Genomic DNA, 12,917 nt, shown 5'->3' on the forward strand with positions numbered 1-12,917 from the left:
GCCAACCGCCATAAAACACAGAAGAAGCTGAGAAAAAGGAAGTGCTGTGGGGTTGCAGCTGGTGAAAACCGTCTATACACCCTCTAATTATTTTAAACTTCTTGTGTCTATTAATAATTCATGAATTTGCTGGGTGGGGACCCCCTGGAACTCCCTCAAGGAGCCCTGGTGGTCACCGGACCCCACGTTGAGGACCACAGGTTCATCACACAACAACAAGCTTTGTATCAATCATTATTTTATTCAATGTTTCGATGGGCTTTTCTTAAAATAAAACAAATGTATGACAAAAATACAACTTTCTTTCAATACGTCAACAACAAAAGGAGAATGCACTGAGAAAGTACAACATTCCATTCATAAATATACTATATTCAGTCATACTGCAGTAACCAGTCTTTGGATAGCATTGCAAAGATAATCATTTGGAAGATAAAGCACTACCAAGCTTTGCATACGAGTACATATGGTATACTGTCACTCGTGAATACTTGTTTAAAGATACATTATGGAACTTTGGTAACACTTTATATTAAGGTACACATATTATTCACCAATAACTAGGTTATTAGCATGCATTCGTAGCATAATGGCTGTTTATTAATCATAAATCTAATGCAATATCCTGATCTACAACTACTATGCCACCAAGAGCTTCCCCTCAAAAACCTCCTAATTACTGCTTATTGATAGTAAGTAAGAATGTTTTTGTACATTAATTACACTCTTAATATGCCTTGCTCAGCTACGGATCAGCCTCCTGAAAAGCTGTGTAAAGATCGGCGCGGCCTGGTGTCCTTCAGGCTAGAGCGAGGTGCTTGGCGCAGGCGAATGACGTGCAGCGCACAGGCCTTCTTGAGGCATCCTCTTTGCCTATGGTGTGGCATAGTAGGATTGCCTTTTCTCCAGGGAGGGTCTGGTGAGACGAAGGAGGAGCGCGGCCTGGATTCATCCACAGGGCCTTAGCCCTCCATGCACCGAAGGGTCTTTCAATGCTGCGGTGTAGCACTAAACTCTATTGCAGCGGATTGGGGCATGATCAACCCTTCCACGGGCAACGTTGCAGACAGAGTAGGAAGGCTGATCCGTGAGCGGCTGCTTCTGGGACGCGGGTCGGGGTCTTAATCGGCCTCGGCTGGGTCTACTGGGCGAGGGTGTATGATGTACAACAGACCCGAAAACACCTTACGACCCCAGTTAACATCACTGATGACGCGTCCCAGCGCATGCTGTAGTATGTATTTTGAACTGTACAGTAGGGCCTTATACGCTGGTAGTACCAGTAAGCATATTCCTTACTGACTATCATAAGCAGGAGGAGGTTATTGTTAGTTAGTGGTTATTAGTTGTAAAATATGGTCATGCAGAAAAATGCTACGATATGCATGCTAAATAATGTTTAACTTAATATAAAGTGTTACCGCAACTTCTATGCTACTGTGCAAAGAGCACTTAGTCATACTATTGTAGTGTACAGGAGTAAACCAACCTTTGACCTAAAAACATACTGTTTGGAGCAGTAACAATGTATGCAGCTATAGTGTTGCAGGCAAGCAGCTGGTCGGACATCTTTTACTTATCTTATCTGATTGGCTCACTGTCAACCCGGTGGAATACTTCTTCGGGCGTTTGTGTGTGGAGGATACACACTGAAATACCGCAGAGCAGGCAGCAGACCAAAGAAGAGAGCTAAAAACAACAGTTAAAATGCTGCATAGTGCACCTGTGGAGAAAGATGCAGCGTTCCACTGCAAAACAGTTATGATCAGCAATAAAGCGACAATCGTGTCAAGTGAACTTTGTAGATGCGCTACAGCAGGGAGTCAAGGTCAACAGCAGGGAGTCAAGGTCAACAGCAGGGGGTCAAGGTCAACAGCAGGGAGTCAAGGTCAACAGCAGGGAGTCAAGGTCAACAGCAGGGAGTCAAGGTCAACAGCAGGGAGTCAAGGTCAACAGCAGGGACTCAAGGTCAACAGCAGGGGTTCAAGGTCAACAGCAGGGGTTCAAGGTCAACAGCAGGGGGTCAAGGTCAACAGCAGGGAGTCAAGGTCAACAGCAGGGAGTCAAGGTCAACAGCAGGGACTCAAGGTCAACAGCAGGGGTTCAAGGTCAACAGCAGGGGTTCAAGGTCAACACCAGGCAACAGTCTCGGGACACACGGTGCGGCAGACGCTCTGCCAGTCACCAGTCACCAGGCTCCATTGACCCTCAATCGATTGGCTCAGTCGCCAAAATCAGGGATGTCGTCGTAGGAGTAGCCTCGATAGCCCTTGGCAGCGTAGTAGGCGATTCTCAAATGGTAAAATCCAGGAAGGAAGACGAGTATTCCTATGATGAGGACAGGAATCGTGCGGTCGGGATGCTGGGAAAAAAAAGTAGACAAAAGACCAGTAAAAGCTGCTTCTTAATGGCACCTAAGTGTGCAGTAAACCTTATGTCCTGGGTCCCACCGTGCAAAAACAAATAGAGAGCCAAAGGCACGCCCACTTCCGGCTTAGGCATACGCACCAAGAGATTTCATCCACAATACCTTTTTCCATCCACACTGCGTAAAATGCTTATAAAAATAATTGTACTTGGCCAAACCAAGCAATTCAGGTATATTTGGAATCACAGGAGACCATAGAACAGACCAAAACGTAAAACAAAACTTAAATAATAATAATATTTTTTTTTGGTACGTTTTTTTCCGAATGAAATGTTCTATGGTCTCTCGTGATTCCAAATATAGCTGAATCGCTTGGTTTGACCGAGTAAAGCGATTTTTTATAAGCATTTTACGAAATCTAGATGGAGAAAAGAACGGCAGATGGAATCTCTAGGCACCGGAAGGGGGCGTGACTTTGGCTCTCTATTGTAATTCACTGGACAACTAGGGTCCTCAATGTGGGGTATGGGGACCAATGAGGGTCATGGTCCCCAGCAAATTGATGAAATGTGAAATGACAAAACCTCGCCATTATTTCCAGTTTAGAGCAGCGTCTCTCAACTGGTGGGTCGCCGTTTTGATTGTGTCACGGACATTGGCCAAAAAAAACAAAAAAACAAACAAAAAAAAAAACATATTTCATTTGAGTTAAATTCAGATTATTGAAACTGGATTAGCCTGACCAGTTTTACTTGTTTAACAAGCTGAAGCATATGCTCTGCCTGTAATTCAAGAGAAGTCTGCCTTTTCATTTCATATTTAATTTTAGTTAAATTCAGATGATTGAAACTGGATTAGCATGGCCCCAGTTTAATTAAAAGTTATGACCAGTTTAACTAAAAAGCCTGTGATTCCTTTTTATTTCATATTAGTTCAATTCAGACTATTGAAACTGGATTAGCATGACCAGGTTAACTTGTTTTATTATTATTATTATTATTATTATTATTATTATTATTATTATTATTATTATTATTATTAATAACTTGTTTAAAAACATATAGGCATGTAATTCAAGATAAGTCTGCATTTTATTTCATATTTCATACAGTTCAAATAAGACTTTCTGAGCATGACCAGTTTGACTTGTTTAAATGTAAAAACATATAGGCCTGTAATTCAAGTCTGCCTTATTTCAATTGGTTTTTAGCCCTAGTTGCACTTCTGTTGCACTTTTTTGTTCATTTGAGGTTTATAACAGTGCATGAAGGCATTGTGTATTAAATTCATGCGCTATTTTTTGTGCAATAAATTTGAGTGGTTTAAAAAACAATCTGAAATTTGGGTCGCGACTTCATGACAAGGAAAATAGTGGGTCCTGAGGCTACACCAGTTGAGAACCACTGGTTTAGAGAATGTAGAAGAAGAACCGGCTTGAACATAGTTCCACTGTTCTCTCTCTACCCACAGTACAGACAGTCATGCAATTCTGGACAAAATATCTAGCCATACAGAATATTGATCATATCATATCATAATATTGATATCAGATTTGGATGGGAGAGAGACAATCTCATCAAATGTGGATCTGATGTGGACTAAATTAGATATGTGGATCTGATGTGGACTAAATTAGATCTGTGGATCTGATGTGGACTAAATTAGGGCTCCTTGACATGAAAAGGGTTGAGACTCACTGCTCCACAGTACTCAGAGCATCTCATTCAGGATTATTGGGCCAGGGGCGCTTCAGCTCTTAACACACTTATCTCCACAGCGCCACCCAGAGGAGGGTGTGCAGGAGGGTCACAGCGACAGACGCCACCTGGCTTCATACAAATCATCAGCCCATTCAAATAAAGGCAAACTAACCCCACGAGTGTCACTAAACCCCCACTGAGCTGCTTGCTCTCACCACCAGATGGCAGCCTTGCATATTGAGTTACTGTACTGTAACTCATACTGCTAGGGGGGGGGGGTGCATTGTATGACTCATGGCAATGTGTTGCACAGCTGATTGTCATACAGGATGAATGTAGAGTGTTTATGTTTAGCCTTGTGTCCATGTTTTGCTGCATGGTATCTATTGTATTGAACTATGATGATTTTGACGTTTATTTGTCCGAGCAAGAAATTCAGCTTGTACATCATCATCAACATCTGACAATTTGCTAACAGAATACGCAACATAACACATGAAAAAGACGGCAACATATAACACATTACAATAAAGTGTTGATTTGTCTCCATTTCTATCCATCTATCAATCACAACCAATCAAATGCTTATACTCTTACAGTATTTGGTGAAGTCGTTATATTCTTCCACTTGGCATTCTCAAGCCATACTGAACGATCGGATTGTAATCAAACAGCCCAAAAATGTTTTCACACAAAGTGAGCGAGATTCAATGGGAATAAATGTTCCTGCGTGGATGGATGCAAATAGGAAACATAATATGCAAACAAACGGGTGGCAGGCAGCTCAGACTTGTCAAAAAAATGGAGATTTGTGGCTGTGGAAGAAGCCAGATGAGGTATTTAAGGCTAATTACTGTATAAAGTGACGTGCGTGACAATCTGCATTTTGGCAAAGCAATCCAGATAGGAGACGCATGTTAAGCCAGGTGTAAAGGACCGCACATTCTTATTCATGTGCTTTTTAATGTATGTGCATCAGAGGCATGGGGACTCGAGTCACATGACTTGGCCTCGAGTCACATGACTTGGCCTCGAGTCACATGACTTGGCCTCGAGTCAGGCTTGAGTCACAATTTGAGTTGCTTGATGCATGAAGAGAATACTCGAGAAATGACCTTTCCTAAGTCCCACCCCTTTTTGCTCTGTGCTCCAATAACAGTCAGGCAAGCTTGTAGCAGCCTATATGGAGCCAGCCTAGAGTGTGTGATGTCACAGTTCACGTAGCCGTACTTTTCCAGGCTGTACTTTTTATTTTTTTACTAAATTCACACATCTTAAAACTGGGACAGTTCACACAACTTTAACACGACATCAAACCCTTCAGCTACTTCTGCTGAAGTGCTGAAGTGATATGATGTGTCGTTTTTGAGATATTGACGTTTGTTTGACACTCTTGTTTGACTACCAGCTGGTATAGGCTAAAAGATTGGCCTACCTAGCAACAGTAACTACAGGGGGCGGGACTTAGGATGGGTTAATTGCCTTGACTTGAGTTCTGGTGACTTGGGACCTGACTTTGACTCAGATTGAAAATGAGGAGATTTGTTCCTGCAGACAACTGAATTTAAATGGTGTTTTTTGAATTTGTATGGATGGAATGATTGAATTGATTGAAACTGAACTTGATAATAGAAATCAAACGCATGATGCTCTTACCAAGTGTTTATCCTGTTAAAAACCATATTGAAAAGTCCTACAGACGTATTTTTCTTTACGATATTAAATTGACTGACTTGACTTGGTGTTCTAGATTTAGACTCGACTCAGGCTCAAGACTTGAGACGTGTGTGAATTGACCTCTGTGAACACATTTGATCCTAGTGTAGCGTAGCCCAAACTTACCTCCACCTTTATGGATCCTGCCAGCAGGAGGGCGCTGATGATGATCAGTAAGGAGCCAATCAAAAACAGGAAGGTTGCCAGGGCGATGGCCTTGTACGGGACCTTGGGCGGGCTCTTCTTGAACTGTTCAAAGTGTCAAACGGTTCAAAACAAGACGGTTAGAAGACAAAAGCACACATTGAGATGTTGTGATGGCAGCTCTCTGTAGTAGTATATCATCATTAGATGTTGTTCTGTCATAGTTGATCATCATTATGGTTAAGGACTGTGTGGCAGACAGAAGATGAAGCAATGTGCCGTAGAGTTAGCTGAGGTGTGGGGTTGCTTCAGGATTGTGCTCGAGTATACGATCAATCACTTTAAAAACAAAAATATATGACGTTGTAAAAGTGGCTATACAAGGGAGGGGATATGGGCTGACTGCCATGACTAATATTACAACAGTCTGAAATGGTAAGATTATGGAATCGCCGAGCTCAGTTGCCAGAGGACAGTCTGACAAGAACGATTTTTTTTTCTAATCTGACAGAGCACACAGTTATCCAAAGAGGTTTGGGCAATTTCTACTCATTTAGAAGCTCAACCCATTGCTAGAAATAACATGCGGTGTAATATAACATTGTAACAGTGTAACAGTGTAACATTGTAACAGTGTAACAGTGTAACAGTGTAACAGTGTAACAGTGTAACATTGTAACAGTGTAACAGTGTAACATTGTAACATTGTAACATTGTAACATTGTAACAGTGTAACAGTGTAACATTGTAACAGTGTAACATTGTAACAGTGTAACATTGTAACATTGTAACAGTGTAACAGTGTAACATTGTAACATTGTAACAGTGTAACATTGTAACATTGTAACAGTGTAACAGTGTAACAGTGTAACATTGTAACAGTGTAACAGTGTAATATTGTAACAGTGTAACAGTGTAACAGTGTAACAGTGTAGCAGTGTAACAGTGTAACAGTGTAACAGTGTAACATTGTAACAGTGTAACATTGTAACATTGTAACAGTGTAACAGTGTAACAGTGTAACAGTGTAACAGTGTAACATTGTAACAGTGTAACAGTGTAACAGTGTAACAGTGTAACAGTGTAACAGTGTAACAGTGTAACAGTGTAACATTGTAACATTGTAACAGTAGGGCTGGCACGGATCACGGATAATCCGTGACCCGTACGGATCAGCCCCCACGGTTCGGAACGCGGTTCGGAACGTCAATGGTCCGCGGACCCCCCCCCCCCCCTCTCGTTTCCGTTTCATTTAACGTTTAACGTTAGTGAGAACGCCCAGCGCAGCCAGACACAGCCAGGCATAATCATGGCAAGCACAAGTGAGCTTCCTCAACCCTTGTCGCCGCTGTAAAGTCTCTCTGAAGGCTGTGGCTACTAAAGACAGCGTCACACAAACTTATTTCAACCCCTCTGAAAAAGCACAGGAATGCGATCAGCGTGTTGCGCGCTGCACAAGATAACGAGAGCCACAACACACACACACACACACACACACACACACACACACACGCGCACACGTTTCACAAACACATTATCACCGGACGGTGAAATGTTGCCTTAGGACACATAACAACAAAACAACACGTGGGGCCACTGAGTAGCTTAACGTAGCATCAACGTTATATTTCCAGACTGACCTGGTCTGGTCTGTAGGTCTGTACCCGTGTCATGTGACTGGTGCAAGCAACAGCCACGAAGTTAGGCATAGCAGTGCCACCTAAAACAGGAAGTTGGGTTTGTCTGCCTTCAGAGTAAAAGCATACATTGTGTCGCTTATGAGAAAAAAATATTTTTTGAGCTGTGCAGGGCAACAAATGGTTAGAGAATTATAATAGTATTAAAAAAATCTATAATCGAAAATCTAATTTTGAGAGAAAAAATATGATATATATATTTTTTTGCTGATCCGAAAAATCCGTGATCCGTGGCTCAAAATCCGTCACGCGATCCGATCCGTGGGTTTTCTGATCCGTGCCAGCCCTATGTAACAGTGTAACAGTGTAACAGTGTAACAGTGTAACATATAAGCTCTTATCGGGGAACAGCTACTCCTCCAGCATGTGGAATAATGGGAGCGAGATATATTTGAGAAGCAACGGCTTAGAATTTATATTCAATTCAAGTAATAATATGAATGTTATACAGACAGAGCCATGTATCATATATCATTTACAAAGAAGACATGTTGTGAACTAGCACCCTGCCTCCAGCTGAGGGCGCTAGAATCAGAGGTGAACCTGAAGAACAACGCTTATGTAACCGTGTGATTTGGGTGTTACTGAGGATTAATTGAATCCTTGTTTTTTATTGTACAACGTTTAGTGACCTGGGGAATTCTTGCTTTTCTTGTTGTGGCCTTGTGAAGGTTATGCAAGATGTTACAAATGTCTCTTCAAAGAACACACTGGATTTTGGCTGCATTTCTAGAGAGTGTGGAGAAGCAAGTCAAGTATTTGGTACCCTTAAATGTGTCAACATTGTAATTATATGAATACATAACTTTTAGGGATGCACGATATATCGGCAATCATATCGGTATCGGCCGATGTTAGTCATTTTTTAACATATCGGTATCGGTCCGATGTTGCAATGTTAATATCGGTTATCGGTATCAGCCAAATCCTTCACATTGAGATGAAATAATGCAGTAAATCTATGATTTATGGGCTTTTACAAATGTTTTTGAAATAAAGAAATGTACCGGTATACCTTTTTCAATTTCAGTGTTTACATGTGTTTTTCAGTATGTACAAAATTTTATTATCATAGAAATGTGTTTTTATACAGATCATATCGACATCGGTAAATATCGGTTATCGGCCATAACAGCAATCTTAATATCGGTTATCGGCATCGGCCAAAATTTTCATATCGGTGCATCCCTAATAACTTTGTATGTTGATTGTGTGGGTCGGCGTGTTGGACGTATGTATGTATGTATGTATGTATGTATGTATGTATGTATGTATGTATGTATGTATGTATGTATGTATGTGATGTCCTGTAGTGCTTTGTAAGACCATGTAGGCTGGGCAATTTGACTAAATGGTGCACGGCACTTAAACCAAAAACAAACCAACAAACCAACCAAAAACAAGCAAACAATGTCAATAGATGTGCATGCGCACACGCACACGCACACGCACACACACACACACACACACACACACACACACACACACACACACACACACACACACACACACACACACACACACACACAGTGACAATGCCCCCAACACACAGTCAAGGACAGAAAGACAGACAGACAAATATATAAAAAGTTTATCCATCTTGTTTGTTGGCAGGCAGCTCTTTGGATCCTGGCTGTCTCCTCTCTTATAATCATTCAGGGCTTTTAAACTTTTCCAAGAGGTCATTCATTGAGATTGCCTCAAACTGAAAGCTCATAATACTGAAAAGTTTCATTTATTATTATTATTATTTCTGATTTTTCCTCCATTTTCTCCCTGATCGTAGTTGGCCAATTTCCCCCCTGCTGCCCCCCACTGCTCCACCCTCTGCTCGATCTGGGGAAAGCCGTAGACTAGCACCATGCTTCCTCAGACACATGCGCAGTTGCCAGCCGCTTCTTTTCACCTGACAGCGGGGAGCTTCACCGGCAGGACGTAGCACATGGGAGGATCACGCTATTTCCACCAGTTCCCTTCCGCCCTGACAGGCGCCCTGACCGACCAGAGCAGAGGTTCTCAATTGTTTTTCAGCCAAGGACCCCTGCAAGATAGAAAATATACCGGGGACCCCCTCATTCTGATTTGTGATTTTGGACTAAGCTTAATTGTTTCCACGGTAACGTGCTTGACTTTTAAATTGATAGGTTTGTTAGATTAGAATGTAATCCATGAACCATTTTAGATTTAAAGCATAACATATTTTTGTTGAACTATGAAGCTTTTGCAACAACAAAAACGTTTTTATTTTTATTTTCCTGAAAACTTTTCGCGGACCGCCTGGCAAAGTGCCACGGCCCCCTGGGGGTCCCCGCCGGACCCCCATTTGAGAACCACTGGACTAGAGGAAGTGCTGGTGCACGGCCAGAACACCCTAATCCAGCTTCCCACCCACAGACACAGCCAACCGTATCTGTATGGACACCCGACCAAGCCGGAGGGGCGTGAACCTGCGACCCTCGTGTTGGTAGGCAGGGAATCTACCGCTACACTACCCGGACGCCCACTGAAAAGGTTCACAACCACTGGGCTACTGAACAACCTACAGAACCACACTAACCAACACCATACAGAGAAACAGCCCAATATCAAGGACAATGTCTGGTACCAAAGAATATCTCACCTGCAGGTCGATGTAACCATCGTCGTCAGCAGCCAGTCTGGAATACTTGACTTTGTTGTTGGGTATTCTACTTGGCATCATATTGAAGCAGGATCTGTATGGAGGGAGGGGAGAGAAAGAGAGAGGAGTTATTATCCATCCATTTCTGTCCATTTCTAAACTGTATGATATATACTTTTCACTATTCATACTTTATAGTGCAAATTTTGGGCGGAAATATTTTCTCACTGACAACAGCTTGAAATCTAGCCATGCTTGATCAAAAAGCAAGTTTTGCTGGGTTTCAACATCAACCAATCGGAGACAAGAAAACCGGTTAGGTGGCCTAGTGTCCTCAGCCCAAAATATTTTCCAAAAGGCTCCAAATTATATTAAATAGTCAACACAACTAGGAAATAAATGCTGTTTGGGTGTTTAGAAGAACAAATGGCTTTCGAGCAGTGAGTATAGGTTGAATCACTATCATGTTGTATAATGAATCTGTAACACATGAGTAGCAAGACAAATATTTATTTATATGGATATGTCACCAATGGAGCTGGTGGTGCAGTGGTCTAAGGAGTGCACCATGTAAACACAGAGTTCCGGGTTTGAGTCTGATGCAGGAAATCTGCTGCGTGTCATATCTCTCTCTCTCCCTCCAATCTGTTCTGTCTCTCTCGACTTTGAGCTATCTAAAAAAAAAAGGGCATAAATGCCCTCCGCTCTCGGCGCGCAATCTGGCACTAGAGCCGATAAGGAAGACTGGAGCTACTGTATGTGCAGGAATGAAAGCAGTCATTACTGCTTGGACAGTGTCTGGGTCTGGGACATTGGTTGGGACGGCTTCCATCTACATGATGCCATCATTATTTTGGCAGCTGCTGCTAGCCACAGCCGGTTCCTTCTGTGAAAGCTCCAAAGTTGGAGCTGTCGTCAAGCAGCAGCACTTGTAGCAGCAAGGGAACAGATTAACCAGAGGATCAAATGGTTCCCAGAAGGTTTTCCACAAGGCCATCACCTTTGGGCCAAGGTGATCTGGTTGAAATCAATATTGCAATAATCATGAGGATTTCCCCCCGATAACAATATACTGTATATATCGCAATATGGCTCACGTATGCAAAGCCACATGTTAAATAATCGTATGTTAATTATTTTTAATCGAATTGTACCGTTAGGCGTGTCAAAGGCTATTCCTTAAAATACTTCATACCACATTTCTTGAACTTGTGTGCTTGTTATTAGACAACATATTTAATTTATAGTGTAGTGTATGTTGTCCTGTTTGACCCTGGCACTAGCTGACCCCAATTGCACCCATGCTTTGTTTAGCTTTTTATGAGATCTCTGCTAGCTTTTTTGCCTATACTGTATGCTCGTCTGTGATGTATGTTTAGGCTATAACGTTGTTCTTTATTTATTATCTATCACTTTTTGTCTTGTTTTTCTATTATATTGACTATTTAATCAGTTCCCTTCTTCCCATGTCACATGTGGTTGTGTGTGTAAAGAAAAACTAGACAAAATCACAAAAGGAAGGGTGTTTTAATCTATAGGCAACGTCATAACCGCCAAGTTCTAATCACTGCTGGTCTTACCTGGTCTGATTTGGCACTTTTGAACTTGCACTTGACGTCCTGTGATGCTTTCTTATGGTGTATTTTTATGTTTTGCGTTGTATTGTGTGTTCTGTTTGATGCTCTGTTTTGGCTGTTTTTGTGCAAATTCCCCGAGAGGGGCAATAAGGTTTCATTCAATCATTTTTAGAACATTAGATAGCCTACTGTTGTTGTTGTTGTTGTTAACGTTAGCTCAGTGACAACAACAATCGCGGTTGTGTTATACAGTTATAACGTTAAATATTGTTAAATATGTAACAAACAAGTGCAGCTGATGAAGATTGCTGATGGATTGCTTGCTAGCTCAGTGTGAAGATAAAATATGACCTGCTTTTTCAGCAGCTTTATTAGCGAGGTTAAGAAGAGCCACAATTCGATTAGCTGGAGCATTAGCTGCCAGCTTGTTGGAAGCTAAGCTACCAGGCGAGCTAAGGTTTGTGACCAAAAAAAGACAAACAACTGACCTGCTCGACTGCTTTTATCAAATAAATGCTCTTCTTCTGGTTCCACTTTGACTGAAGTACACACCACAGATGTAGCGTTAACTAGCTAACGCTATGAGTCTCTGACGCACAGTCTAGTAGTACAGAGAGGTAGCTGCTTCTGTTGTTTATATTTCTTCTTCTTCTCTTGGATTGTATGGCGGTTGCCATCCATGTGGTGCATTACCGCCACCTATTGTATCCTAACAGCTTCACAGTTGTCCGATTTAATTGGTGCCCTCCCAAAATGCTCCCATTCACCCAAGTACTATGACGATGCGAACCCCTCATTCAGAGAGAGAGAGAGAGAGAGAGAGAGAGAGAGATAGATAGATAGATAGAAATATATATATTTATATATATATATTATATATATAGACAGTTTTAACTTGACAACAATAACAACCGTCACAACTCATTTCGGTCTTTATGTCTTGTAGTAGTTAGTAGTAGTAGTAGTTGTTGTTGTTGTTGTTGATAGTTGCCATAACAACCACCCCTGTCGGAAAGACGTGCACACGCTGGGTAGGAAGCGTTGTTGTCCCGGAGGCGATATTTTTTTTCGGATGATGGCGAAGGCTATGCGAAG

The 12,917-nt window shown here is 41.8% G+C and overlaps 1 protein-coding gene across 1 annotated transcript; it reads right to left on the minus strand.

Moving 5' to 3' along the window:
• Positions 1-242: 242 nt before the first annotated feature.
• On the minus strand, positions 243-12,454 carry tmem230a (transmembrane protein 230a). The gene is made up of 4 exons (XM_083641667.1): positions 12,311-12,454; positions 10,246-10,339; positions 5,911-6,033; positions 243-2,362 (listed from the first exon to the last, which is right to left on the minus strand). The coding sequence occupies exons 2-4, from the start codon at positions 10,324-10,326 to the stop codon at positions 2,222-2,224; spliced, it is 345 nt and encodes a 114-aa protein (XP_083497793.1). The 5' UTR covers positions 10,327-10,339; positions 12,311-12,454; the 3' UTR covers positions 243-2,221.
• Between the last annotated feature and the right edge of the window lie 463 nt (positions 12,455-12,917).

Source organism: Poromitra crassiceps (genome assembly GCF_964638095.1).
Source record: "Poromitra crassiceps genome assembly, chromosome: 8".
NCBI classification, from domain to species: Eukaryota; Metazoa; Chordata; class Actinopteri; order Beryciformes; family Melamphaidae; genus Poromitra; species Poromitra crassiceps.